Source organism: Penicillium coprophilum (genome assembly GCF_028826855.1).
Source record: "Penicillium coprophilum strain IBT 35676 chromosome Unknown utg000005l_segment0_segment0, whole genome shotgun sequence".
Taxonomy (NCBI): Eukaryota; Fungi; Ascomycota; class Eurotiomycetes; order Eurotiales; family Aspergillaceae; genus Penicillium; species Penicillium coprophilum.
In genome coordinates this window covers 366,847-394,703 of record NW_026622724.1, presented here as the reverse complement: position 1 = coordinate 394,703, position 27,857 = coordinate 366,847, and the positions used below count along the sequence as shown (strand labels likewise).

The 27,857-nt window shown below is 49.3% G+C and overlaps 9 protein-coding genes across 9 annotated transcripts; 6 read left to right on the top strand and 3 right to left on the bottom strand.

Annotated features, from left to right (window-relative positions):
* Positions 1-879: 879 nt before the first annotated feature.
* Positions 880-2,746, top strand: N7500_007731 (cation:proton antiporter; the record flags this gene model as incomplete). The annotated part of the gene is made up of 6 exons (XM_056678875.1): positions 880-916; positions 976-1,371; positions 1,423-1,473; positions 1,526-1,646; positions 1,709-2,243; positions 2,300-2,746. The coding sequence occupies 6 exons, from the start codon at positions 880-882 to the stop codon at positions 2,744-2,746; spliced, it is 1,587 nt and encodes a 528-aa protein (XP_056529247.1).
* Positions 2,747-3,281: 535 nt separating this feature from the next.
* N7500_007730 (uncharacterized protein) lies at positions 3,282-4,834 on the top strand (the record flags this gene model as incomplete). The annotated part of the gene is made up of 2 exons (XM_056678874.1): positions 3,282-3,559; positions 3,652-4,834. The coding sequence occupies 2 exons, from the start codon at positions 3,282-3,284 to the stop codon at positions 4,832-4,834; spliced, it is 1,461 nt and encodes a 486-aa protein (XP_056529246.1).
* Positions 4,835-6,203: 1,369 nt separating this feature from the next.
* Positions 6,204-8,056, top strand: N7500_007729 (uncharacterized protein; the record flags this gene model as incomplete). Its single annotated transcript, XM_056678873.1, has 4 exons — positions 6,204-6,305; positions 6,372-6,464; positions 6,533-6,619; positions 6,683-8,056. The coding sequence occupies 4 exons, from the start codon at positions 6,204-6,206 to the stop codon at positions 8,054-8,056; spliced, it is 1,656 nt and encodes a 551-aa protein (XP_056529245.1).
* Positions 8,057-9,013: 957 nt separating this feature from the next.
* Positions 9,014-10,714, top strand: N7500_007728 (elongation of very long chain fatty acids protein; the record flags this gene model as incomplete). The annotated part of the gene is made up of 2 exons (XM_056678872.1): positions 9,014-9,802; positions 9,872-10,714. 2 exons carry the CDS (start codon positions 9,014-9,016, stop codon positions 10,712-10,714), a joined length of 1,632 nt encoding a protein of 543 aa, XP_056529244.1.
* Positions 10,715-11,603: 889 nt separating this feature from the next.
* On the top strand, positions 11,604-14,901 carry N7500_007727 (glycoside hydrolase family 35 protein; the record flags this gene model as incomplete). Its single annotated transcript, XM_056678871.1, has 5 exons — positions 11,604-12,413; positions 12,499-13,495; positions 13,549-13,842; positions 13,900-14,059; positions 14,112-14,901. The coding sequence occupies 5 exons, from the start codon at positions 11,604-11,606 to the stop codon at positions 14,899-14,901; spliced, it is 3,051 nt and encodes a 1,016-aa protein (XP_056529243.1).
* Positions 14,902-15,139: 238 nt separating this feature from the next.
* Positions 15,140-16,717, bottom strand: N7500_007726 (putative MFS transporter; the record flags this gene model as incomplete). The annotated part of the gene is made up of 2 exons (XM_056678870.1): positions 15,140-15,306; positions 15,367-16,717. 2 exons carry the CDS (start codon positions 16,715-16,717, stop codon positions 15,140-15,142), a joined length of 1,518 nt encoding a protein of 505 aa, XP_056529242.1.
* A 2,324-nt stretch (positions 16,718-19,041) lies between these two features.
* N7500_007725 (uncharacterized protein) lies at positions 19,042-21,406 on the bottom strand (the record flags this gene model as incomplete). Its single annotated transcript, XM_056678869.1, has 3 exons — positions 19,042-19,089; positions 19,146-19,516; positions 19,573-21,406. 3 exons carry the CDS (start codon positions 21,404-21,406, stop codon positions 19,042-19,044), a joined length of 2,253 nt encoding a protein of 750 aa, XP_056529241.1.
* Positions 21,407-23,956: 2,550 nt separating this feature from the next.
* On the bottom strand, positions 23,957-25,744 carry N7500_007724 (translation initiation factor eIF2B subunit gamma; the record flags this gene model as incomplete). The annotated part of the gene is made up of 3 exons (XM_056678868.1): positions 23,957-25,410; positions 25,508-25,637; positions 25,694-25,744. 3 exons carry the CDS (start codon positions 25,742-25,744, stop codon positions 23,957-23,959), a joined length of 1,635 nt encoding a protein of 544 aa, XP_056529240.1.
* A 363-nt stretch (positions 25,745-26,107) lies between these two features.
* Positions 26,108-27,458, top strand: N7500_007723 (uncharacterized protein; the record flags this gene model as incomplete). The annotated part of the gene is made up of 2 exons (XM_056678867.1): positions 26,108-26,785; positions 26,838-27,458. The coding sequence occupies 2 exons, from the start codon at positions 26,108-26,110 to the stop codon at positions 27,456-27,458; spliced, it is 1,299 nt and encodes a 432-aa protein (XP_056529239.1).
* Between the last annotated feature and the right edge of the window lie 399 nt (positions 27,459-27,857).

Here is a 27,857-nt window from a genome sequence, read left to right as displayed (position 1 = left end):
GAAAGCAAGGACCGAAATCCCGCTAAAATTAGATCCAGTGGCTAAGTCAAGAAGATACAATGTACGAAGATATTTCAAAATCTCGGTATCCTAATCCTAAGAGAGATATACATACGGAATACTCCGTACTTAATTGTAGGTCACATAGAACAAATTTCAAGCTGTGATGTTAATCCATATTCCTAATTTGATACAAGTTCGTTAGGAGGTCCCACTAAAGCTTAATAGGCTGACGTTGATTATATGTTCTATGCTGCCTTCCAGAACATTGTGAAATAATTCTGCTACTTCAAAGATGGTCTCCTGTAATAATGTTACTGTGATGGGTCCAGACCTATCATAGGGACCCTAAGCCTAGCGATCCAAACTCAGTGAGCAACCTTTTTAGGTATTGGAATTCGCATCTCGTTTTTCGTTAGCTTTTTGCCTGTCTTTTGGTGTTCCTACGAGCCTGTGGAGGTTAGTTATTGATTCCTGTTAAGCTTGATGCCTAGGGGTTCAGGCCAGTAACTTAGAGTGACAGTTGGCTACATATCTAGCCACAATCCCCTCCCTATAACCAGAGAATAATAGTATCTGAGAAATCGCTATTCCATTTATAGTCTGGATGAGGTAACTATGATGTTGGAACGAATTTACGGACCCAACAATTGCGGGAATCGTACGGAGTAGAAGCCTTGAGATGAGTAATGTTCCGTTTCCGGTAATCCAATGTCTACGCTTCTTCGAATCCACTCAAGATGCTCAAATCATGCCCAGACTGCCCAGACTGCCCAGACTGCCTAGACGGTGAAGGACCACAGACGGGTCTTCACACTTTATTGTGCACTTAAGTGCTGGAGTTCCCTCGTTCAATCTTGTCAAAAACAAAACTTTAGTATGGCAGGTGGCTTCCTCCCATACCACGAACCTGGAAGTATGTACTCGAGCATATTCCAATTGATCTCTGCTCATTTCCTCACTGATTGTTTGTAGCTGTCGATATCCTCATCATCATTTCTTTCTTCTTTTTCCTTTCCCTCGCAAAATGGGTCTCGGCAAAGGTAATCCAGGCCGGAATTATAGGTCAAATCGCCGTCGGTATCATCTACGGTGTACCTTTAGCCGATATCCTTGAACATGACTGGCAGAAGACCTTTTCGGTTCTAGGATATATTGGTCTGATTTTGATCATTTTCGAAGGTGTGAAAACATTTTTGTCTTGGCTGCTCGGCATCTCTTGGATACTGATGTCATACATTCTAGGCGGTCTTGGCACTCGTGTTGATCTTCTCAAGCAGAATTTCATTCTGAGTATGATTGGAGCGGCAACTGGCGTTGTATTTCCAATTGGTCTCTCATTCCCTTTACTATATCTTGGCTTTGGATATGGTTTGTTTTACTTGCCCCGATTCCTATAGTCAAAGAGCTAACATAGGCCAGGGGCGGTTGAGACCTTCATCATCGGCGCATCTCTTTCCGCTACTTCACTTGGTAATGATCATTTCCACTGAATGTGCAAGCTTCTTATGCTGACCAACAACAGGCACTACCTTTGCTGTGATCAGCTCTGCATCTGGCTCGGTCAATCTCGCTGAGACCCGAGTGGGGTCAGTTCTAGTGAGCGCTGCTGTCATCGACGATGTTGTAGGGCTTGTTATGTTAAGGTGTGTTAATTGTTTCGACTGGCAAGTGTGTGGTCGATTTGCCAGGCTGACTAGCTACATAGTGTCATTGGCGACTTGGGCGAAATTTCAGGAGATGGCCATGTCAATCTGGGTTGGCTTATCGGGCGTCCCATAGTGGCATCAATTGCCATGGCCATCGTCACACCCATCGTCACCAAATGGGTCTTTGCGCCTTTTTTCCGGACGTTCATTGAATACCACTTTGCGCGATTCGACCATATTTCCAACATCATCCTCATGACCCTTGTTCTTTCGGCGTTTGTTGCCATTGCTGGCTTTACTGGTACATCCGTCCTATTCGGTGCCTTTTTAGCAGGCGTTTTTATCTCATATCTGCCAAGCAAGCACCCCGAAGGTCCGTTTGTTGTTATGAGCCGGGAGGAAGGCGAGCGTGAGGCGGATAAAAGTCCCACTTTTATCCATACATTTGAGAAATATCTGTTAGGGACTCAGCAGTATCTGATGGAGCCTTTGTTCTTTGCAAGCATTGGATTTGCGATTCCGTTCGTGCAGCTGTGGACAGGGAAACGAATTTGGAGAGGCATTGTTTACACCCTTCTTATGGCGTTTTCAAAGGTATATTGGTACCCCTAAGTCCCTTTATCGGCACAGAACTGACGTCTTGCATCTAGTGTATCGTTGGAATCTGGATCCCCATTTGGCAACTCGCTCGGTTGCATAAATCTCATAAGAATGAGTCATCTGACCAGCACAAGACTCGGGGAGAACCAAAAAGCGAAAACGACAGCACAAGTGACGATGAAAGCACGCAACGGAAGGGAGACCGTTGGAAGCGGGCCTGGCTCGCTGCAGCACTTTTAGGGTCTGCCATGGTAGCACGCGGTGAGATTGGGCTTTTGATCATCGAAATCGGACATAACGAAACTCCGTACGTCAGTGAAGAAGGTTTCATCACTGGTGTTTGGGCCATTCTTTTGAACACTATCATTGGCCCAATTACGGTCGGTCTGCTGGTTCGATTCTACGCGGAAAAGATCGAAGAGGGGGAATGGGGAGTGCAGGAAAATTCTATGCCTGTTTCTAGTCATTCTGATGCCAATGCACACGGAGCGGTATAGAATTTTTGGGTACATATTGCATTTCAGGAGAGGTGATATAGCTGGCTGTATATAGCATATGCGTGATGGAAATGTATGGGAATTACTTATCTATTTTTATATGCGGCTAAAAAGCTAGATACCCCGAACAATTGAGTAGAAGCATTAGAAGTGGAGCGCTTATAAGCAATCAATATATATATTTAAACCTCATAATGTATAGTTTGTATATGCACCTACCGGTGAAAGTTGTAAACTATGCTTGTTCCTGCATGGATCGATGTGGCTTGGAGGGGAACGCTCATGTTAGCTGGCTTATTGATACGAAGTCAGGTAGTTGAAATATGAACATAGATTCTGGAGAGACAAGAAAGACAGCCTCTAAAATGATTACTATAGCTCTTTGATTCTGTTCTAGATATCGGGGACGTGGCTTAGTAAGCCTCGGTGGCAATCTGAAGCCCCCCCGCATCCCCAAGGTTCCAATCTCAGGGACCCAAGGGAGGTCTGTTGTTCATTTTCCTATCTCAACCGGTCTAGTTGGCCTATTCGGACCATGGAGTTGGAGGGAAATATCCGTACTTGCAGCGACCACTCTCAGTCTAGTCTGTCGCTGTCTCAACCTGGAGGACATCGAACAGAAAAGCGCAGACTATTACTGATTTATATCCATGGTTTTATGGGATCAGAAGCTAGCTTTCATGACCTTCCACTGCATGTTCATGATCTCTTAACGGGATCTCTGGCGGAGTCGCATGTGGTCTACACCCGCATGTATCCCAGATACAAGTCTCAGGGCGAGATTAGAACAGCAGTGGATCAATTTAGCACTTGGTATGTGATGCTCACACAACAAAAGACATTCTCTATCTAGGCGGCTTTTTTTTAAATTAAAAAAAAACACATGTACTAACAGATACTTGCAGGCTATCACCACATGAGGCAGATGACCTGGATGTCATCCTATTAGGACATAGTCTCGGCGGCATCTTAGCTGCAGACGTTGCGCGTCTACAACAAGATGGACAACCGAAGCATCGAATTTTGGGGGTAGTGGGATTTGATGTCCCCTTTCTGGGCATCCATCCCCGTGTAATACCGACAGGGACCATGGGATCAATGCCCAAAAAGGACCCAGCAGCTGAAGAGAAGCTCGCAGAAGAACAAGAATCCCTAGGCTTGAATCCAGCCTTCAAACCCGCCCCTTCCAACCCTAACTTTGACCCGCCATTCATGAACGATGTGCGTCTGGTTGATCGTGGCTTCCTCAATGGGATTATGCATTTTGTCAACAAAAACACCGACAATCTCTCGCGATCTATCTTCGAACGCATCGTATCACCCCTAAAATTTGCCGGTTGTGTTAATAATTACTCTGAGCTTCGTCAGCGGTACCGGCACTTGATGGAGCTGGAAGCTGCTGAGTCCAGTCCCTGGAGAGTACGATTTGTCAATTATTATACCACGAGCACCGGCCGCAAACCGCGGAAGTCCAAGACGAAACTCGAAAAGAAAGCCGAAAAGTCAGCAAAAAAAGAGAAAAAGGCTACAGCAAGGATCAAAGCTGATATGGATAAACGTGTGACGGGAGTACATTCGCAGGAATATTCAGAGGCACCAAGTTCCGAAGAAAATGAAGTAAACACTTCCATGAGCGACATGGCAATAGAAAGAAAGCCGTTGAAGACTGTCGCTTCTCATTCTTCAATGGCAACCGAAAAAGCCAGCGGTGACAAGGATACCCCGCTGGTGGATGATACAAGTATCACATCGTCTATCTCAACTGCTGTTGAATCAGAGGAGTCTCTCTCAGGGAGCACTTCCCTCTCGACAGAGAGTGGGTCCATCAATACCCCGGAGTCATCAGCCCCTTCTCAACAACAACTTCGCAAGTTCATTCTCTTACCGTCACATCATTGGAAGTACAACGATAATTCCCATTGGGAGCCAATATTAATGGAGGATATGGACGAAGTCATGGCGCACCAGTCCATGTTTATACCACAGGGTGCAAACTACGACTACCTTGTTGGAAATAGCGTTGGGCTAATTGAGCAATGGATAGAGAACGATCTTAGTCGACGTTTTCTCCAAGAGAGTCTCGACTAAAGATTTCTCGTCAATCAATGATCCCGCTTGTCATTTTCCAACTATGTAGATGGATATTTTTCATAGATTTCTCTCGTTCCTTCCGCTAGAAGGTAATCTCAAGTTGCCCATTGGTATTCTTAGAAGGCACCATCCCTCATTTTGCAGTGTTTGGAAAACAACCTAGGGGTCAATTTCCCTCCCAGCAGCTCTGAGTTTGGTTAGATTTTCAGACCCATAGGCAGCCAGCGGACCCTAGTCTCATGAAGAATAGCTTGAATACTTGAAATCGAGGCCAGTCCTATTGGTCTCCGATCCTTGGGCCCCAATGCGTTGGTTCGATATCTAGTTCATTAGTCTTTTCATGTGGACCAAGTTCTCGTATTCCCATTGTCTATTTCTAAAGTATCCAGGCATTATGGCAAATTGAGATCACGCCCTAGGATTCCGATATAAAGAGAACTGGAAATGCTACGGAGTAGTTTGTTCAGTTATGGGTATCTGCATGGTATGCGAGATTCCGTCTATCCGTTGCTAGTTCATGGGTGTTCCTCTAATCTACGATATAAATTCCTCGACGAACTTAGGACAGCAGCGGCATAGAAAAAAATGGGCGGAGACGATTATGTAAGATATATTGATTCGGTGAAAAGTACAAGAGCACAAGGTCGGTCCGAGTTGCTCAACTATCCTGAGCATCGAAGCAACAACCCAGACTAGGCTAGACATCTCCACTACGGAGTACCTAAAAAATAATCGTTGGGAAGTCTCGAACCCCGACCAATGAGATATGCATTTACACGTGACTTCTCAAAAGCGTAGGGCCAATTATATACTGCTAAGGGATCCACATTAGTATACCCTCCATAGAGGGTCCGGAAAGGAAAAAAAAAAAAATAGGTAGCTTCTCTTTGATTGAGCGTGTCATCCTTAGTGCAGGGGCCATGCTAATCTTCTCTGTATATTTTCTGTTGACCATATGCCCCGAAGGGCGAAAGGTACACCCTTCAAGTTCAACATAACCTCACTTTAGTGCCACGATATACCGCCTACTTGGTTTGTATGGGACATGGTTATGGGACACGGAGGCAGACCGCCTACCCTATTGACAATCAATACACTTTAAAAGCCAGTCACAGCACGTGAACTTGATTGCGTGGTTTCCTGGAGTTTCAATGATCTTATATCCACTTTGGTGTACAGAGTTAAGCATACTGCAGATTATGCAGGAAAGCTTGCACAGTCCCCACTTAGCAGGCAATGCAAATCAATTACTAGATCAAGGTTGCACGTGACTAGGTGGGGATATCGTCGTCACGGTTTCCCGTACCGCTTATGCCGCTTAACAACTGTTGTCCCCGCACGCCCGAGGACTGCAGCATACAGCACAATGAGTGGTTTACGCAATACTATGAAGGGTGGCTGGCACCCTGAAGGCAAGGAAGGTGGAAAGGAGAGCTGGCGTGGTGATTTCAAAGGCATTAACCAAGTGGTAAGCCCTCCCCTCTGGGACTTGCACCTCGGGCTGCCATTGATGCTGACTTGTACTTGCTATTAGGCTGGGTGGATGGGAAAGGGCAAGGAGGGTGGCTCTTCCGGCTCTGGGTCGGGGAAGAACTCTGAATCGCAAGGGGGTATCAGAGGCTCCGTGGTAAGCTCTCCCCAAACTCTTTCATACTCACACCTCGGCCATTGATGCTAACTTATACTGGCTATTAGTCTGGGTGGATGGGAAAGGGCAAGGAAGGCGACTCCTCTAGTTCCGGGCAGGGCTCCTCATCACAGGGCGGTATCAGAGGCCAAGTGGTAAGCTCACTCACTCTGCTATTCACGACTTGGCCATTTGTGTTAACCTTTGCTCGCTTTTAGGCTGGGTGGATGGGAAAGGGCAATGACTCCAACTCCAGTCGCGCTGATCACGTCTCACAACCGTTGTCAGCCCTAAAAGACCCATCCTCCTTCGGGCCGCCTCCCAAGCATATCAATTACCATGGAGCAGCCGCGGTGCCAAATCAGACAACACCCGACCGCCGGGGTCTCGGAGCTCCACTTTCCCAGGAACAGATCAACGTCCAGGAATCCCAACGACAAGAAGTAGCCGAAGCAGAGGAGGCAGAGCAAAAGCCCGCGCCGCCTCCGGTCCCGTATCGCGTTGACACAAGCGGGCTTTCTACAAACCATCTCCCTCCACCACCAGTACGGCGACTAGACTCGGCAAGTTCTGCCTCAACAAGCTCAATCTCAAAGTCAAAACCACCAAAGCCACCGCCACGGCTTCCTGCCCGCAATGGATCCCCCAGCTCCGATGCGCCGCCCGCTTATTCCTCTGCGCCGGTACTCTCTCACGATTATATTAATCAAGATGCTACGTCCCGTCTAGCAAGCGCGGGCGTCTCGGTTCCAGGTTTGGGGATAGGCCAGGAGAAATCTTCGTCGCCTGCACATACGCCTGTCAATGAGCTGCAGTCACGCTTCTCCCGGATGAATACCATGGGATCCCCATCAGCACCAAACCCGCCTGCTCAAGCCTCGACCAACATTAACCCGCAATCTGCGAGCAACACATCTTCTCTCCAGCAATTCCGTGACCAGCATGCGGGATCCATCGATTCGGGAAAACAGAAATATGGTGACTTCCGCGAGCGCCACGCAGATACCATCGATTCGGGGAAGCAAAAGTACGGTGACTTCCGCGAGCGCCACGCAGATACCATCGATTCGGGGAAGCAAAAGTACGGTGACTTCCGTGAGCGTCACGCGGACTCCATTGATTCAGGCAAACAGAAATTGAGTGGCTACGCATCGCGGCTCACTGGCTCTTCTCCAGCGCCTAGCCCACTGGCCCGGCCCGTGTCTCACACTTCTAGCATGAACTTAGAACCGGCCGAGCCCGCACGGGGCACATCCTCCGTGCAAGATTTCCGTGAACGCCATGCCGACAAGATCGACATGGGGAAGGAGAAGTGGGGCGGAGTTACCTCGCGCTTTAACACATTTGTCGAGGACCGCAAGTTCTCTGCCGAAGCCAACAAACGGATTCCACGGCCACCTTCTCGTCCGATCTCCACAGTCCAATCGAACTCTGCATCACCCACTGAACCTGACATTCAGACTCAAGTCCAACGCAAGAAGGCCCCACCACCACCTCCCAAGCGGGCTGAATTTCGTGCGTCCCCTGTTGACGCTTCGTCGCCATCACTCCCGGGACCTCCCCCCGTCCCCCATAGCACTAAGCCTCGCTAAGGACTGGGACCTTTTACTGTGTGTATGTGTACGTTGTGCATTCCGGGCGTTGCGTATTTTTTTTTTTTTTTCTTTTACAGCATGAACAGGGTGGAAATCGAAGATTTTAGTCGTGATGACGATATGTGCAGACCTACGATGTACAATCCATGGATAGTTGTACGTCTTACATAATGTTCACGTCGGTAAGTTTCTCATTATGGCTGTACAACGTACAATGTACGATATACAATATTGTACGCATTGCAGTAAGACCGAGGCTGCATGTGATGGGGGTGGTTTTTTTTTTATATATCTGCACTTAACTTGTTGGGACAATCACATATCTAATCCCCCAACAAGTGACCCTAGGGCCTCTACTCCGTACAGGGTTCCGAGGTTGCAAGCTCTCCTTCGAAATCAGGTCTGGCCGAACGGGGACCAGCTGACTCAGCAGGTTATTTTTTCTGGCAGGGCTGAAATGTCCCAGATGTCATAGATCGAGAGAGTTACAGTCACTGGTGACTTTTTCCGGTCATCTCTTCCAGGGAACATGGAAGCCCTGGAGTATTCCAAGGCTTATGTTATCTTCCCAAATGGTCAGATAACCCCCCCAGTGGAAAAAGAAAAAAAAAGGAACATGCATATGTCTATTCCTTAATATATCCAATGTACGACTTAAATCAAAGCCCCTATTTAGGCAAGTGGCGATATTTCACTTACCTCGGCATGTTTCATAGCCAAGCCTTGGAAATCCCAACAAACTAGGCGCGGGCGGATCAAGATCGTCCAGGGTTGTTGAGAAATTTAAAAAGGGTTATATGGATCCACTACTACTGGACTTCCAACGTCTTTTGCTTTTTTTTTTCTTCCTTCGCTTGAGATATCGCATATCTTTTTTCTTGTATTCTTCTTCTTTCTTAATATCACCTTTCCTGCGTGACGCGTTGAATTGAGCGATTCGGCGTGGCGATCACCATGCACGATTTCAACGTCCCCACCAAGTTTGGCCAGGCGATTGTTCGCATTGCCTTTCCTCCCGCCTCTCTTCTCGCCTTCCCTCCCCACGAGCTCCCAGTAACCATCCCTGCGCCTCACGTCGACACCCCAACATGGAAGCAGCCCTTCAACATCCCGAACGATCTCTACACCAAGGTGCTGGACGTCCGGTTACCGATCACAATCGCCAGTGTCTACGCAATCACTGTGGTCCTACTCAATCGCATCAACAAGAGCCGGGGATATAAGCCATATGCCTTCAGCAACACTCGCTTGTTCAAGCTGTTTGTCGTTCTCCACAATGTCTTCCTAGCCGTGTACTCCGCCTGGACCTTCGTGGGCATGTTCCAGGCTTTCAAAGGCTCTTTCCCGGACAGTGACGATCCCCACGGACTGGTTGGAGTCGTGGACTCGTTGTGCAAGATCAACGGACCCCGCGGTTACGGCAATGCCGCTATCTACAGCCCCATTACTGACGAGTGGTCGATTCCCAACCCTGAGTTCCACCTTACCAACGGCATGCCAGACCCCACGGATGCCGGCCGTCTGTGGAACCTAGGCTTGGCTTATTTCGGCTGGTTCTTCTACCTCTCCAAGTTCTACGAGGTTGTCGATACCGCGATCATTCTGGCCAAGGGCAAGAAGAGCTCTACCCTACAGACCTACCACCACGCGGGAGCTATGATGTGCATGTGGGCTGGTATTCGCTACATGGCAGCTCCCATTTGGATTTTCTGCCTGGTTAACTCGGCCATTCACGCTATGATGGTAAGTTGAAACAACCACATTGATGTGGATTTTTTGGGCCAAGTAACTAATTTTTTTTGTTCATTGTAGTACACCTATTACACCCTGACCGCTCTCCGCATTCGCGTCCCTAACGCCATCAAGCGCAGCTTGACCACCATGCAGATCACCCAGTTCGTCTTTGGAACCAACATGGCTGCCGCCTACCTATTCGTCCACTACACTATTCCCTACCCGTCTGGTAGCGCTGCCCTGCAACAGCTGACCGACGCTGCTTCCGCCGCCGCTTCCGCCACTGCTGAGGTTGGTTCGATCTCCTGGCTGAAGAAGTTGGCATTCCGGGCTGCTGGCGCCGAAGGCCTTGCCGAGAACGTGGGCACTTCTTTCCAGGCCGCCCCTGTCCAGCAATCTGGCTACTCCCAGCAGATGGTGACTTGTGCCGACACCACCGGACAGGCATTCGCCATCTGGCTGAACGTCTCTTACCTCCTTCCCCTCACCTACCTCTTCGCGCGCTTTTTCGTCCGCTCCTACCTGAACCGCAAGGACCCCGGAGTGAAGCAGCCCACGCACATGGAGGCCGCTGAGAAGGCAGGCATGGATGCTCTGAAGAGTCTGAGCCGCGAGATTCGCAAGGCTGCCATCGAGGGCGAGACCAGCGAGGTTACTACCGATGATGAGGTGATCAAGGCTCAGGCCAAGAAGATCGCCAACAATGTTACCCCCGACTCGCCCATCCGCACCCGCTCGGCTGCTGCTTCCAAGGCAAAGACTGCCTCGGCGTCGGTCAGTCGCTCGGAATCCGAAGAGGGCTTCGCCAAGGTCCCCGCCAAGAAGGGGGCTAAGAAGCAAAAGGTCGTCGAGGAGTCTCCCTCCAGCAGCCCGAGCACAAATGGCGAGAACCCCTTCGGCGTATTGGATAGCAATGCTTAAATGCAATTTTAGAACGTCCTATACCGCATTATTTGGAGTTTGGGGGATTAAAAAAACGATTTGACGCTCGGCTATGACAGTGTCCGCCGTTCGGGACTTCCCAATAATTAAATGGGCCTCGCTGCCGGTGCATTCGGGGGATATCCGGGGAAACATCGTCTCTCGGGCTGACTATCCCCGGGGCCCGGTCTCGGCCATCCGAGTTTCATGGAGTGGTGACTTGACAGTTTTTGATTTGATTTGCTTTTACAGCGCCTTCGAGTGTATTCATAGCAGCCTTTTCGTTGCACTAGCGTATACGAGCGTATACTATTTGTATATTTTTATCGGTGTCTAATATAAAAAGTCCATCACCCTCGTCAATAATCCGGCAATGTGATAGGAGGAAAAACCCGTGTTGATATGTCTAGATATCTCCACCGGGTTTGGGAAGATGTGGGGTCTATATGTCATACATATTTAGGGCTTACAACACGCTAGAATTGATTTATTTGCATCATTCTATGGTTGGATTTTCATATCAAATAAGTGTGCTCCGTAGTACTCTGTTTTCCATATAGCCCCTAAAAGTAAACAAATCCCCAGCCACGTGACGGTTTATCTTAGTCACATTCTCTGTATAGGTACGCGCTCTTAGTACGGAGTACAGACTCCGTACTCTATGTTGTATAACTAAACCTAGTCAAATGTGGGGTTCCTCCGTTTAAGCCCCGGAGATTTCACATATCCAGAAGGGAAAATAAACATCCGATACCCTGCTTGGATCCCTACCGAACGCCAGCATGTACTCTAAAGCTCAGTGGCTGGTTGAGAAACGACTATAAAGTCACGGCCACCCCAGCAATGCCTCAAAGCATGCGCCCTGTCAAAGAGCGATCCACGGCCCAAGATGACGCGCATCTTCAATTGCCTGCTAGTACTCCTAGCTTGTCTCGGAGCCGCAACCAAGGCAGATGACCAAGCAGTCACCCAATGGCCCCTGCAAGATAACGGCCTCAACACTGTCGTACAATGGGACCACTACAGCTTCCAAATAAGCGGTCAACGTATCTTCATTTTCTCCGGTGAATTCCACTATTGGCGCATTCCCGTACCAGCCCTATGGCGCGACATCCTCGAGAAAATCAAAGCAGCCGGCTTCACAGCCTTCGCCTTCTACTCCAGCTGGGCGTACCACGCACCAAATAATGCAACAGTAGACTTCATAACCGGAGCCCGCGATATCACCCCCATCTTCAAGCTCGCTAAAGAATTGGGTTTGTACATCATCGTCCGACCCGGCCCGTACGTCAACGCTGAAGCCAATGCTGGCGGCTTCCCGTTGTGGGTAACTACTGGTGACTATGGCACCCTCCGCAATGACGATGACCGTTACACCAATGCCTGGACGCCGTACTTTACCGAAGTGACAGAGATTACTAGCCATCACCAGGTCACCGATGGCCATAACTCTATCGTTTATCAGATCGAAAATGAGTATGGGATGCAATGGCTGGGTGATCCTTCTTTGCGTGTGCCGAATGAGACCGCCATTGCTTATATGGAGCTGCTAAAGGCTAATGCTCGTGAAAATGGTATCACGCTGCCGCTGACCGTGAATGATCCCAATATGAACACGCACTCGTGGGGGAAAGACTGGTCTGCTGGGACTGATGTGGGTGGGAATGTTGATGTCCCTGGTGTGGACTCGTATCCTTCGGTATGTATTGTTTCGTCTCCCCGGCGAGAGATAAGATGGGAGAAGAACACAAAGAACAACGGAAACTAAATACTTTGTGCATCAGTGTTGGACCTGCGATCTCAGCCAGTGCACCTCCACCAATGGTCCATATATCCCCTTCCAGGTCCTGGAATATGGCGATTACTTCCAAGAGTCCCAGCCCAGCATGCCCGGTTTCATGCCCGAGTTCCAAGGCGGCTCGTACAACCCCTGGGGCGGGCCTGAAGGCGGCTGCCCTGACGATATCGGCGACGACTTTGCCAATCTGTTCTACCGTTGGAACATCGGGCAGCGTGTGACAGCAATGTCCTTGTATATGATGTTCGGTGGTCAAAACCCCGGAGCTATGGCTGCGCCAGTGACGGCTAGCAGCTACGACTACTCGGCGCCGATCTCAGAAGATCGGTCTATCTGGTCGAAATACCATGAGACTAAATTGCTGGCATTGTTCACTCGCTGTGCAAGGGATCTGACTATGACCGAGTTGGTTGGTAATGGGACACAGTACACTGATAATCCCGCCGTGAGGGCTTATGAGCTTCGGAATCCGGAAACGAATGCTGGCTTCTATGCGACTTTCCACACGAACACTTCCCTCTCAACTAACGAGCCCTTCCACCTGAAGGTTAATACTTCGGTCGGTGCTCTGACTGTCCCTAAATATGCCAGCAATATTCGTTTGAACGGACACCAGTCCAAAATCATTGTGACGGACTTTTCCTTCGGCTCGAAGACTCTGTTGTACTCTACAGCCGAGGTTCTGACATACACAATCTTCGATAAGAAGCCCACGCTAGTTCTCTGGGTTCCAACTGGCGAGTCTGGCGAGTTCTCTATTAAGGGAGCCAAGAAGGGTTCTACCAAGAAATGCCAGGGATGTTCGCGCGTCAAATTTATCAAAGAACATGGCGGTCTGACAACCTCTTTCACGCAGTCCGCTGGTACGACTGTTCTGGAATACGATCACGGTGTTAGAGTTGTCCTGCTTGATCGAACGGCGGCGTATAACTTCTGGGCTCCTGCGCTCACAGATGATCCATTCGTGCCGGAGACAGAGAGTGGTGGGTTCTTTTTATCATTCCTCTCAAGCTCGAAATACTAATTATCACTGCAGTTCTCATTCAGGGTCCGTATCTCGTCCGCGACGCTAAATTGTCGGGCTCTAAACTCGCTATAACCGGCGATGTCGTGAACGCAACAACTTTGGACATCTTTGCACCAAAAAGTGTCAAGTCTGTGACCTGGAATGGAAAGAAAGTCCAAACCCATTCAACCGAGTACGGCAGTCTCAAGGGCTCGCTCAATGCCCCGAAATCTATCAAGCTGCCGGCTTTGACTTCGTGGAAATCGAAGGACAGTCTTCCAGAGCGATTCACAGATTACGATGATTCCGGCGCGGCGTGGGTTGGTAAGTTGCTCACTGATATTCCAGGACCACACGAGAAAGACTAGCTGATCTTCGCAGATGCAAACCACATGACAACACTGAATCCTCGAACCCCGACAAGTCTACCCGTCCTCTATGCCGACGAATATGGATTCCACAACGGCGTCCGTCTATGGCGCGGATACTTCAACGGAACAGCGACGGGAGCCTTCATCAACGTCCAAGGAGGATCTGCATTGTAAGTTCGACCAACACAATGAACCAACATAACACTGACCTTTCAATTATAGCGGCTGGTCCGCCTGGCTAAACGGCGAATTCCTCGCGTCCCACCTTGGCAACGCTACCACATCCCAAGCAAACCTAACCCTGTCATTCGCAAACGCAACCCTGCAAGCCGATGTACCCAACGTCCTCCTTATCGTCCATGACGACACAGGCCACGACCAAACAACCAGTGCCCTCAACCCGCGCGGTATCATGGACGCAAACCTCCTCGGCTCTGATTCGGGCTTCTCGCACTGGCGTCTAGCCGGCACCGCGGGCGGGGAGTCGGATTTAGACCCGGTGCGCGGCGTGTACAATGAGGACGGACTATTTGCCGAGCGCGTTGGATGGCATCTACCCGGTTTTGACGACTCAGCCTGGGGGAAGGAAGTGTCCGCTAAGGAGTCTACAACGGCTGTTCTTAGCTTCAAGGGTGCGACGGTTCGCTTCTTCCGTACTACCATTCCCCTTTCTATCCCTGCGCACACTGATGTGTCTATTTCGTTCGTGCTTTCTACGCCGGCTGGTGTGACGACGAAGTATCGGGCTCAGTTGTTTGTTAATGGGTACCAGTACGGAAGGTATAATCCTTATATCGGGAATCAGGTTTTCTATCCTGTTCCGGTGGGGATTTTGGATTACACCGGGGATAATACGATTGGAGTGGCGGTTTGGGCGCAGAGTGAGGAGGGCGCTAGTATTGGGATTGACTGGCGGATTAATTATCTTGCCGATAGTTCCTTGGATGTTGCTTCAATGGATACTAAGGATTTGAGGCCTGGGTGGACAGAAGAGAGGCTCAAGTTTGCTTGAATCCAGTAGCCTAAAAGGTGGTTGTGGTGGAACTTTTCAGATAGCATCTAGTTTTCTACATGTTATAGATGATATGATCATTCTGCGATGTTCTCGATATCTATTATAGTACCTAGTCCAGTAGACATACTACATACTGTGACAATGCAGTCATGAAGAACAAGGCGAACATTATTGGAGTGAGCCAAAATACTTGATTCTTCCCACTACAGAGCGTCCAAATGCAGTCGGTCTAATCTTAGACCAAGAAACGGAAACCACGGCGGCTTCCTTCGCCAGGGACAGCACCCTCAACCTCCTCACCACGATCAAGCTTCTTATTAAGACGTACGAGCATGAAGCGGAGCACAGTAGCAGATACAATAGCGATGAAAGCTGTTGCGCAGTTGACGGCCATAGCAGGAACTAGGTGAGAATTAGTTAAAGGATCGTTAGGAACAAAACCAGCCGTGGGAGAACACGTACCAAATCTTGGAGCGTGAGAGTTCGGATACATATAGCTAGCATAGATACTGCTGGCATTGCTCACACAATTAATAGCCGCTAGAGCAGCAGCACGCTTCGCCGCTGGACGAGGCAGGGTATTTGAGATCCAACCGAGAGCAACAACGTAGCCGGAGTAGAAAGAGGGCACCATGAGCATCATGGCCACATAGCGTGGTGCAGTGGTTGTGGTCGTAGCCGCAATGATGAAGGCCACGACAGAGATATAGAGTGGTGCGGTGACATGGAAGTACCGTTCCCCCGTACGGTCTGCATGCCATGCGTTGGCAAAGGCGCAGATAACGGCCAGGCAGTAGGGTGGGGCTGTCAGTAGGAGAGTCTCGATGTTGCCGAATTCGAGTGTTTTGACGACTGTCGGGAAGAAGTTGGTGACTGAGGCAGAAGAAACAATGCAGAGGATCATAAGCATCAAAATCCAGGTCTTGACGTCTGAGACGGCGAGCTTGGCGCCGTGCAAGAAGGTCTGTTGTTCGCTGTCGACCCAGTCGTCTTCGCCGATATCTTCTTCTAAACGCCACGCGGCTAGTTGTTTCTCTTCCTCTGAAAGCCAGCTAGTTGTGCGCGGGAAATTGGGAAGAATGAAAAGTGCGATAAATGCAATTGCAATAGTGACGGCACCCTCGATGATGAACAGCCATCGCCAGGCGCGCATTCCTAGCACGTTGTCCATGTTGCTAGTAATGCCTGCTGCGATCAGACCGGAGAAAGCACCCGAGAGCAAGGACCCAGAGTACAGTGCTGCGGTGCGGAAGCCCAGCTCCTTGCGAGTGTACCAAACACTCAGGAAGTACAAGCAGCCTGGAAAGTAGGCAGCTTCGACGAACCCCAGGAAAAAGCGGATAACCACGAGACCGGCGTAGCTTTGAGCAGCGGCCGTAGCGGTGGAAATGACACCCCAAAGGACCATAGCCACAGGGAGATAAATGGCTGGCTTGCCGAATTTGTTTAGCATTAGGTTGGATGGGATCTGCATCAACAGATAACCGACGAACAAGATGCTGACACAGGTCGCGAACTGGTTGCCCACAAGACCTAGGTCTTCCTCGAGGCCTGCTAGCCGAGCCGAGGCGATATTGTTTCTATCAAGGTAATTAAGGATGTACATGATAATTATCATAGGTAGTAGACGTATGTCTATCTTGCGAACGAGGGCTTTCTCAGCTTTCGCGCGTTCTTCGGGCGTCAAGTTCGCAACGTAGGCCGGTGCTTCCTTCTGAGGGTTGGGTCTGTCAGAATTGGCGACTACTTCGACATTGTCGATTCCAGCCTTGTCGATATCTCCCACTTGGATATCCGAGTTTTTAGGAGACATCTTGGTTTGTTGTTTGCTATTCCAGCGTGAGAAGGGAGTAACTGTTGGGAAGAGGGAATGATTGAAATAAGTAACTAGATCAGACTACCTAATTCAATATGTAAGTCTAAGCCAGTGTCGATAAGAAGATTCCTGAAGAAGCAGGGGATGTAGAAAGGGGGAAAGAAGCACACGAGGAAAATCTCAGTGGCAAGTCGAGGCGAGTTGCAAAATGCACGTCCGGGGTCTTCTGCCCTTATGTAGAGGGTGAGATATGTGGCGTCGATATCTTGTCCAGGGTATGACACAAGCAGTCACCAAGACTTCTTGGGCGGGGAATGCCCAACTGTCTTCCCTAGTAATCTTGGAAACTGGAGAAATGTCAGACCCCGGATTTATCCCACAAATACTCTTCCTTCGGTCACGGACCTTTTGCGGGGGTCAAAGTGACAGGGGATGCGGTTGCATGTAGACAAGATCTTCCCGCGTGGGGGATGCTTCTCGTATTCTAGCTTGTTGAAGGGCCCAACTGAGGTGGCACTCCGGTCAACGTGGGGGTGAAGTGACAGTCCAATACATATATCTCTTTCTGGGTATCTAAAAGCGAGAGATATATGAAAAGTACATCTACGGACCCCTGGGATTGGGGACGTTATTGGTCACATTGGTATTTTTATCTGATTCCGCCAGCTGAGTTAGGGCTATCTGATATAGTAGCTCATAGTATTATATGGCTATAGTAAGTAGTATCTCAGAATTATCACTATCAAATTTCTATTATTATATCCTCTTTAACTAAATATATCTAGACTACAGAACTAAGGCCTAGGTTTAATAACTAATAGTTAAGCAATATCTCTTAGTAAGGCCTTCTAAGCTTTATTAGATCTAACGCTTAAGAATCCAATATCAACCCTAATTTAATACAGTATCAGACTCGACGTATCCGAACTGTGAATTTCTGGACATTCCGCTTATTATTGATCTTAAATGCGACCCCGAGGGTCTCGGTTTCCCGATCCCTGCATTCCTTCTTCAGCTGGGATCTCGGACCGAGAAGACATTCCAGCTGATACTGTTGCGTAGTTGCTCCAAGCCCTGAGTTGCGAAACCGAAGGAAGAACATAAAGAAGCTATGATCAAATCAAATGAGGGGATTGGGTGAGATCCTGCAGACAGGCCTGGCTGTCCCAAACGTGAATATTTCGAGTCTCCTTAGTAGCTACCGGTGACTGCTATAAATATAATATCCCAACTGACTCCCAGCTGACCCGACGGTTTGAGGGTGAGAATGCCACTGTCGTCTAGTTTCAACTAGTAAATACGGACCCAAGAGGTAACACTTATTTATTTAGAGAGCTAAGGATGTTCAGATATCCTACTCTTTCTTTGATGTTATATCATCATTGTTTGCCTAGATGGCTTGAAACAAGATACGCCTTACCAGGTTGAGAAAAGAAATACATATTTCTACTCTCATTCTGGCATGCAACCCTTTCATTTGCCCCAAACCAAGACGAAGCTATGCATCGAGCCCTGTTTAAACTTATTATGGACACAACACTACTAGGAGCCAAATACAGTAACAGTGAAGTATAATCACGAAAAAGGACATACAATTGAATCTGTGCAACTGACGAGAACCGCCCATTAAACAGTTACGCAAGACAACAGCCGAGGAGATACAAAAGACATGTCAGAAACAGAATGCAACAGGGCTTCGACATTGGATTCAGAGGATCTTAGTGAGTGATAGATATGAAAGGGCCTAGAGATGACCATGAGGAACGATGTGCTAAAAGGACAGCAGAATAGAGAGAGAAATTGAAATAAAATGAAAGAACAAAACAGTCCAGTAACCCACGCTCCCAATACTCGATGACAATGACTCAGATGCACACGATGCAGAAAAGACAGAACAGAATAGAAAATGAAATGACGGCAGAGAACAAGTGAGGACTATGCACCGCCACACCGATTAGATGGTAGGAGGAACATTCATTAGATCGACGCCTAAGATAGGATCCTCGTGGGAACTGAATATCTTAGGTTTTTGGATGGACGCTATACTAGAGACCACCGTTTTTTTGATTGGCGAAATATCCGCCAGAAGCACAATTGTATTGGTCAAACCGCTTTGAAGAGAGTACACCGATCCACAGAATCAATCAAGATCCACTCGGATAGGCATATCTTCTATTCATGCGATGGAAAAATCATCAAACACCTTATTTCGCCGGAATTGATGCATGTCTAGACAAGAATGCAGGCTCGGTGGATAGAACCCTGGCCAGAGATGGCTAGGTGCAGGTCACCGAGCGACGCTAGAGACTCCCGCCCAAAACTTAAATGAAGTGTGTGTAGATCTTGGAATTCTCATGGACTTCCATCTCCTGTAAAGTTGTTAGTATAGGCACAATTATAGTATTGAACAATGCGAGGAACCCACCATCTTGAAGTTATTGATCTCCTCCCGAATCTGCTGAGCGAGCAGAGGAGTGAGACGATTGCAAGTCGCAATCTCTCCACGTCGATCGTACTCGCCGCTAGGCCAGGTTTCGTGAAACTGGATGCGAGGACTGAAGACGATGTTTCGACCGCCCACACTGGACGGGGTGATGGGCGCACTCTTGGCTTCAGAAGACGAGAACCGCCCTGCACTCGAGAGGAAGTAGTCTTCCCCAGCAATCTTGACCGGGTCATTTTGGTGGGCTGGAGATCGGGACGCCTCATCGGGTGTTGCAGGAGCACTTGAATGCGGGGAGTCACCACCGGCGAGTGCGTATGCAGGCGAAGAGACACCGAGGTCCGAGTGAGTTTCTAATTAGATTAGTCAGTATGTCAAAGCGTCAAGTGTATTGCGTGGAGATACGCACTCTTCAAGATGCCCTTCCGGACGGCCGCCAGGATCTCTGCCCGTTCTCGGTCTCCTCCTACAATGCTCTTACGCGACTGGGAGTTTTCCGATGCGGCTCTTTCTCGAATGGAAGCGGATCGCCTGACATCCGCATTGCCCTCGAACTTGGGGAAAACAGTTCCCCCACGGGACAGATCTGCAGGATCGGGGTTGACAGCGACGTTCTCTCGTTCGGCCTCGACGTTCACCACAGTGATCTGCGGCGGTGAAGCGTCGGGAGCTGCACCCTCCATGGAATTGATGCTGGCCACCGATTTGGGACGGAACATCCCAACCAATGAGCGAGTGGAGCGCTTCATACCTTTACCCATCTTGCGAAGCATCATCGAAGCCGATGAAGCGGTCGATGATACAGACAGGTTATCGGTGGATCCGGTGAAGAAATGGCCTTGATGGGAGTAGATGCTTTCACCTAGTCCGCTCAGTTCCTGTTGCTCGGCGATGGCGGCCTGCTCCGGACCCAATTGTTCCCTCAGAGCTTCACGGCGCGCCTGTTCTGCGGCAAATGCTTCCCGCTTGGCAGCATTGCTTTGTGCAGATGTCTTGAGGAGCTCGGAAGCACTGCCAAAGGAGAAAGCCCGTCTTAAGCGTGATTTCCCAGGGCGCTTCGTTTCATTTTTCAAATCATTGAGACGCTTTGCGGCGGGGGACTCCGGTGCAGGGGGTGTTGGCTTCTTTTGAGTTTCGGCTGGAGGGTTGGGTTTGGGGGCTTCGGGTTGTGTCGATACCGGTTGGGATAATGGCGACGGCTTGCTCGTACGTTTGTCTTCTGGCTTGCCGGTCTTGCTAGTGACGGAGTTGGACTCCGTTGGTGTCCCTTCTCGTGCCTGTGAAGCCGACACCGTTAGCTCCGTATCATTTCCACGAGTCCTTGTAAATGATCCTACCGATGAGGCCGACGAGTGTGTTGAGTGAACGCTACCCACGCTGTCCCGCTGAGAGTGAGCGGAAGCAGGCCGTTGATTGGTATCAAACGTGATGAAGTCGTAGGATCCCGATGGAGATTGAGATTGGGAAGAAGACGGAGTTGGGAAATCCAGCGACAAGTTTGGATACGCTGTGGCATCCATATTGCCCAGGCTTCTTCGTCGATATCGCTCAGGCTGGGCCTTTTCGACATGAGATGAATCATCGACACTTGCAACTCGATTATGAATGTTCGGTCGAGTTGCTCGAGGGCCACCAAAATCATCAACTGTCACGGTCGGAATTGCAGAGGGAGCCGCAGGCGAGGGTGGTGCGGCCGCGGCTTCCGCTCGTTGAGGGGTACGGCGATACCGATTCGGTGAAGGTTTCGGGGAAGGAAGGTTCATAGAGGGAGAGGGAAGGTTGGCCGTAGAAAGGGGACGGAGCGGCTGGTCGCTCCTGGGTTGCCGTGAGGGAAGTGCGCTGTCGTCCTTGGAAACATAGGAACGGGAAGAGGAATTGGATACAGAACCAGCTGCAAGATGGGGGGATCGGGGGCTGGCACCGGTGTAGGTCGGATTCACCGGCACTTGAGGGGTGGTAGGTGCGGAAAAGGTGCGATGTTCTGGTCGGAGATGTGGTGTCCAAGACTGCCGATTTTGGGTGGATTGGCCCATGTTTGGATTGTAGGCATATGGAGCCACAACCGGGTGGCCCGCTCGATAACTCCCGGAATTACCAGTATTGAATGATGTCCAAGACATAGTCTGGATACGGGAGCCTTGCTGGGATGGAGTTGAGAAGGTGCCTGATGAGGATGAAGGACGCGTCTGAAGAACAGGTACCGTGCCACTCTGTTGCGGAATTGTTTGAACCAACGCTGCCATATTGTTCCCTCCAGCAGATTGTCAAAAAGGGTAAGAATCACGAGTGTCCAGGGTCGTGATCTAATGCTCGCACAAGAAGAATAGGAAAGATAATAGATAGAAAGTCCGAGTTGTGTTCGCGTCAAATAGGGATCCGAGGAACGAAATGGGATGCTGTGACCATAGAGCTGTCAGCTATCCATCACAATTTGAACGAGACTCTCACGTTTTGCAATGTAAGAAAGGTGGAGTTGGTAAGGAAAGGGGGTGTGCTTTGCTTTTTCTTCTTTTGCTGTGCACGTTGGGGGGGTTGATAAGGGACCGCGTCAGCCAGGGGGTAACCATACCTGTTCTAAGTAACGTGGACATAGACTATAGTGGTACAACGATTAAAAAAAAGGACGCTCGATGCCAGAAGAAGGAAACTCGAAACCAGGCGAGTAGGAAGAAACGAAAGGAGGTTAAGGCAAAAAAAAAGGGAGAGATCCCTAGGGATGATGAGACGTCTCTAGAATAGGAGAGCCATGTACAAGAAAAAAAAAAGACGGGAGAGAGAGAGAGTAAACAAAAGAACCCCGTAACCTTCCAATGACAATGACACTAGAATGTGCCTGTTCACAGAAGTGGGAGAAAAAGAAGGGAGGATGAAAAGGAAAATAGGAGGGGGGAGAGGAGAGATCCAGGTAGACACGGTAGACACGGGGTAGATTAGGTCCGCACTCCAAGAAATTTGAATTGAAATTGCAAGATTGAATTGAATGAAGAGAAAGAGTACATATGAAGGAAAAGAAAATCTGTTAACTAATTATGCTTATGCATCTCTTTGCATGATACAGGAGCACAACGTAATCTTTTGGCTAGTCCTCCGGATGATCACTTCACTACTTGTATTCTACTCTTTGCGATTTACTCTCGAACGGGCTCACTTTGCCCATTTCCTCTGACCTTGTCCCATTTCGACTGTTATCTATCTTATGCATGGTACGGAGTACTTCACCTCCTGAAGTTCAGAAAAAGGGGCCCGACCTCCAAATTTATGTGCCAATCATAGGGCCCCTTAGTACTCCATCGGATATTCTTAGACATCTCCTTCCATTCTCCGCCAAAATATTCCATCACAATATCTACTTCTAGAGTACTACCACATATTCCCTACCTTACCGGATCTCCCGAAACATCTGACGTATGGCTCCTCGAACGTGGGTACAGCAAGAGAGCAACCTGGGAAGCTACATAGATACCGTGTTCCGCGATTTGCGCCCTCAATTGTCTCGAATCCAGTCGAAATCTCTTCCAAAGTAGTGCTACTTGAGTCTGTATAGTCCCTTATTGATCTGAGCCCCAATATCACGAACCAACTTTGGTATCCGAGCTGTTTCCATGGTTGTGGTGGTCCACCTCTCCACGAGCTTTTACGGGATGTTTTTATATGGAGAGTACTGGGAAGTCCGGAGTATAGGAAAGTCAGATTTGCTCCTGACTACGGCCTCTTAAACCAGAGTGTGATCCTGGTTCTGTACGCCACTCGTACTTTTGGAGGTCTATACCGAGTACACATGTGCTGATGTCTTTTACATCGTACGCAAAAATCTCCGTCCACCTTGTCCCGCTTTCTCTCTCCACTTGCTGCAAACCACTCAATCCGATCCACACATTTCAACTTCCCGTGTGATCGGCGTATCTTCGATATCCTCACCTTTGTTTCCCAACTGACAATTGAGACCATTGATCAACTCCATACACACTGGTGGAGAATACACACATCTTTTCCATACGGGTCGGTACCGAATTTTCCCACTAGAATTAGCGGTGTTTTTTTTTTTTTTTTTTTTTTTTGTTAGATTGCACACTGAGGGGAAGGGGCCATGTCTGATACCGCAAAGCATTAAGCATCCTGACGCCCCCCCGTTTCATTTACCCCATGGCTCTGTGCACGGAAATCTAATCTCCCATCTCCTATTCAACGGGACAACTCTCAATAAAGATGCACGGTGCTCGGTGGCTGATCAGGGGTAGCAATTCCGGTACATTGCGAAACAAATGCGGAGAAAGACAAGAATGTCCACTTGTGGAGCTCAATATCGCTTCGAAGTCTTTGTTTCTCTGGACATTCCCATACGCTGACTTGATGGTATCACGGCCAAATCCCGAGCATCCACGCGATGGTCTGATGCGTGAGTGGATGCAAGGCCCAGAGACATTCAAAGCTTCTCATTCGTGCGGAGTATAGTTCATGCAATATGCCAGTTACGAATATCTCCATTGCCAAGATAACGTCCCAACGGGTCCCGTGCACTTACATTTCGTGCAATTGCTAAGTTTTAGTATGCATCCGGGGAAGCAGGCGCAACGCATTGGCCTTGGCCAGGACATATGTACGGTGGTATTTTTGAGCGTGTGAGCCCATCTGGTTCGGTTCACCCCTGTTGGAAATGCATTTCGGAGATGTCAGGCTTGCAAACTTTCACGTGTTGAAGGGGTATAAAATTCTATTTTTTTATTTGTGGATCTTGATCTTGATCTCAGGGATCTTATCTCAGGAACGTTGAGCCAGGATAAATATACTTCAAATCAATAATCTGCGTCATCCCCCGAAGCATCCATATCATCTTCATCGTCAATACCCTCAAAGATCATAAACTTCTCGTTTTTGGCATCAGTTTCATCGGGAACAACGTTTCCATCTTGAACCTCGCAATCCTTCAGCACGGTTTCCCGGCCGATCTTACTGCGGCGTCCAACAATAGTACCTGTCAATTGACAGCGTTCGCCAACAACAGCACCATCCATGATCAAACAACGAGTCAACCGAGCACCGCTGGCGATATGGCAATTAGCACCGATGATGGTCTCCTTGATCACACACTTCTCCTCAACCGTCGAGTTGTTATCTACGAGACAGTCATTTCTCGTGACGGTACACCGCTGCGCGATGCTAGCTGTATTTGCCACTTTGGAGGCATGCGCGAATGCCGACGAAGCAACTCGGCCAACCTCTTCGATGGACTCTAGCTTAGCAAGACGGAGAGACGTAGAGAGAAGAACGGCTGATGAATCAACTCGTCGAACAAATGGAGTTGTGCCCTTTTGGACGTAAGCGAGCATTGGTGGGAGATTTGACTTGGGACTCTTGGCATTTTGCGAGGGAGCCTTGACCCGAGACGCAAATTGAGGGTCTGATGTCGCTGTGCTGAACTTGGCTGGGGTGGATTTGGTAGTGCTCATGCTTTGTAAATCAATCTCTTCCTCCAGTGATTCGCCATCGATGGATTCACCGTCGTGGCTTTCACTCTCACCTAGAGTGAGGCCGTGGCTCTGACGACGGCTTTTTTGCTGGAAGATTTCGTTGATCTTCAGCTTGTCGCTGAGGCCTTGCTGCCATTCCGATTTGGCCCACCATCCAACCAAGTCTTCGCCGACAGATTGGAATTGCTCGTTCAGACGAGCCATGTCCTTAACCCAGTAAGGAAGGACGTAGATATGGGCATCACGGTATGTTGTCAGCAACTTCACCTGCGCATGCGCATCCACCAGGGAGTGGCGCACAAGGAAGCCCTTGTCATTCTCCAATTTCTCTTTCAATGTGGCCATGGGCATAGAGAGGACAAGCTTTGAAAGCGAGGAACGAAGCGCAGCATGAGACACGGTAGGAGCCTCACTCTCCTCAAGCGGTGCCACTGCTAAAAAGTCTGTAGCTTCGCCCTTGACACTCTCCTCCCGACCCTGTGTCTGATAATACATGCTAAGTCCGTTCCGGCGATTTTTCTCGCCGCCAGACACCATCCATGCTTCAAGCAGAGATTCGCCGGGTATTTCACAAACTAGATCACAAGGCAAGAGAAGGAAGTCGGATTTGATACACGTCTGCACCTCGGGAAGACGGAGGAGCTCTGCGGTGCCAGTCGTCATCTCGAGGTCTGCCGGTGCGATGACCGAGGGCGAAGGAAGTGAGGTAAGATGTGGGTTCTGTCGTAAAGCGGCCTGAAGGGGAGCGAGTGAAGAAGGAGGAGTGACCAAAGTGACATCTAGCATGGTCAGTCTTCCATCCGATGTTTTGCGATAGAGCGCATGGCGTCATGAGATGCCCCGCATGGTGTTTCGACGGTGGGAAAATGCGCTTACCAGTGATGCCCATCCTTTTTGACCAGTCTAGGGCGTACCAGAGCATTGGACGATTGGCCACAGGAATGAGGCATTTTGGGTATTCCTCGGGGTTCGAAGTGAATGTGTTGAGCGATACACCAGGGCCACACTTATTTGCTTGTTAGCTTTTGTTTCGAGACATATATATGAAGGTTCATTGCTCACAAGAATTAAGGCTTGCAGGCCCGTCGGAGGCACGGGGATTGAGTGAGGCATGTTCTGAACTAACAATGCGCTTGCGAGTTCTCACACCTAGTCATATATTTCTTTCCAACCGATAAGCCCTGCTTCGGAGGAGTCAGAAAATCCACTTACATAATCTCGACAGGAGATGACACGTGATGCCGACCCGCCTCCAGATTTAGCAAGACGCAAACAGGACAAACAGAAGTAAACACCCGCGGTAATCACCAGCCACATGTTTCTAGTATCCGAGGAGAGACGCCTGCCTCCTTTCCCTTGTTCCCCTTTTCCCAACCTCTTATTTTGCAAACCGGCGTGTGAAATGCGACCTGCGAGTCATTGCGACCGCGATTATTAGCCGTTAAATGTGCCTCTAATTGAATACCCGCGATCGCAATGTCCTTCCCTCAAGACCCTCGGCGCCGTCGCGGCGGAGCCGGTACTGGTTTCAGCTCAACCGGCGGACGAACCGCCATTGGATACTGGCTTCCTTTGGCATTGACTGCTGGAATTGCAACTATCAGTATTGCAGCCTGGATCTGGAGTGAACGAAATGACGATGAAGACGAAGACAACCGCCCCTCCGGAGATGGGCGCCCTTACCCGCCTCCTGTTGGACCTGGAAGTGACTACCCACCTTCATATGCGACCGGAGACTATGCCCGAAGTACAGGAGCAGAAGTGCTGCCTGGAGATGCTTCCTATGATCATGGTATGATGGCTCGCATGCAAGGTGCTTTGCGCCGCACACCTAGCCCTCAACAGATCTTTGATGGCGCCAGCAAAAGAGTTGTGGCTGGTGTCACTGCTGCAGGGGCCTTTGTTGGTGGTGCTCTTACCTCAATCCGTGAAGATAACAAAGGCGAAGGTGACTACGAAGACCACTCCAGATGGTCGGAGGAGGCTCAAACCAGAGCCCACGAGCGAAGCCAACAAGGCGCCGTTGCGCCAACTATGAGTGGCGGATTGCCGAGTCGTCCTGCAACCACCGCTAACAAGGACAAAAAGACTGTTGCAATTGTTGTCTCCTCGGTCTCATCGGCTGAATCCGACGGATTTTCTTCTGAACATGCGGTAAGCACTGCTCACCCTTGGTACTCTCTGTAGACTTTTCTGACACTCACAGTCGATTCTATCTCATCTCCCCGAACACGTCGATGTGGACAACTCCAAGATCTTTGTGTTGATCTATGCCCCAGGTTTGAAACACATCAGAAAGGGGGTCTCACCTCCCACCACACCCTCTATGGCTTCATCTTATTCAAACATTGGCACCGAAGAAGGGGCTTCTGTCGGGGAACTGGCCTCCGGGGTCTTGACTCCGGTCGAACCCCGCCAGGATGATGAACTGGAGGGCGCATCTCCCTTCTTTAAGACCCTATACACACAGGCACAAACGCTTGTTGAGAAAGACAGCATGATCATGCCGTTCAGCACCCCTGGTGGCTATGTGCACCTCGCTCGCCACCTATTCCCAGAACTTGTCTATGTCCAAGAGTCCTTGACTGGAGATGTGGGTGAACCTGTCACTCAGCTTACTCGCTGGGTTCGCCAAGTCATCGTTGTGGTCGGAGACGAGGGTGGCCGCGGTGGGCTTATAGACAGCGACGACGAATCCGCGCTTGGCGAAAAGGGTGAGAAGTGGTGGCAAAAGGAGGGCGTAACAGGACTCGGCAAGAGCGTCGATGTGGTTGACGTTGTACGGGTTGGAGATGACTGGCGGCGACGGGTGCGTGGTCTGGACTAGGTCAGATCAAGCTGTGGCCCCATGATTTTGATGTTGATATTTGTCTGGCTGTCTATATTTGTCCTTTTTTTTACCCCTTATGACTGATTGACCCTATTCCCCTGTTTCTTCAAACTCTTTGCTTTGATTTGATACGATTTATCTTTAGGCAGAATAATGGATGCTTCTTTTGCCTCAACCTGCACCTATCTACAACATGGCTAACCTCTCAGAATTAGCTCACTTAGCTCTGACATGTATATAGCATGACTGTGACATTGAACATCTAGGCAGTAGTTCTCCGTATACAGGAACTATGTAGGTATCAATTCATCTACTTAGACTATTCAATGGGTCTCATTGTTGTTGTATCTCATTACACCCAATCACTAGTCCCAAAAAGGAAATAATCACGTGATC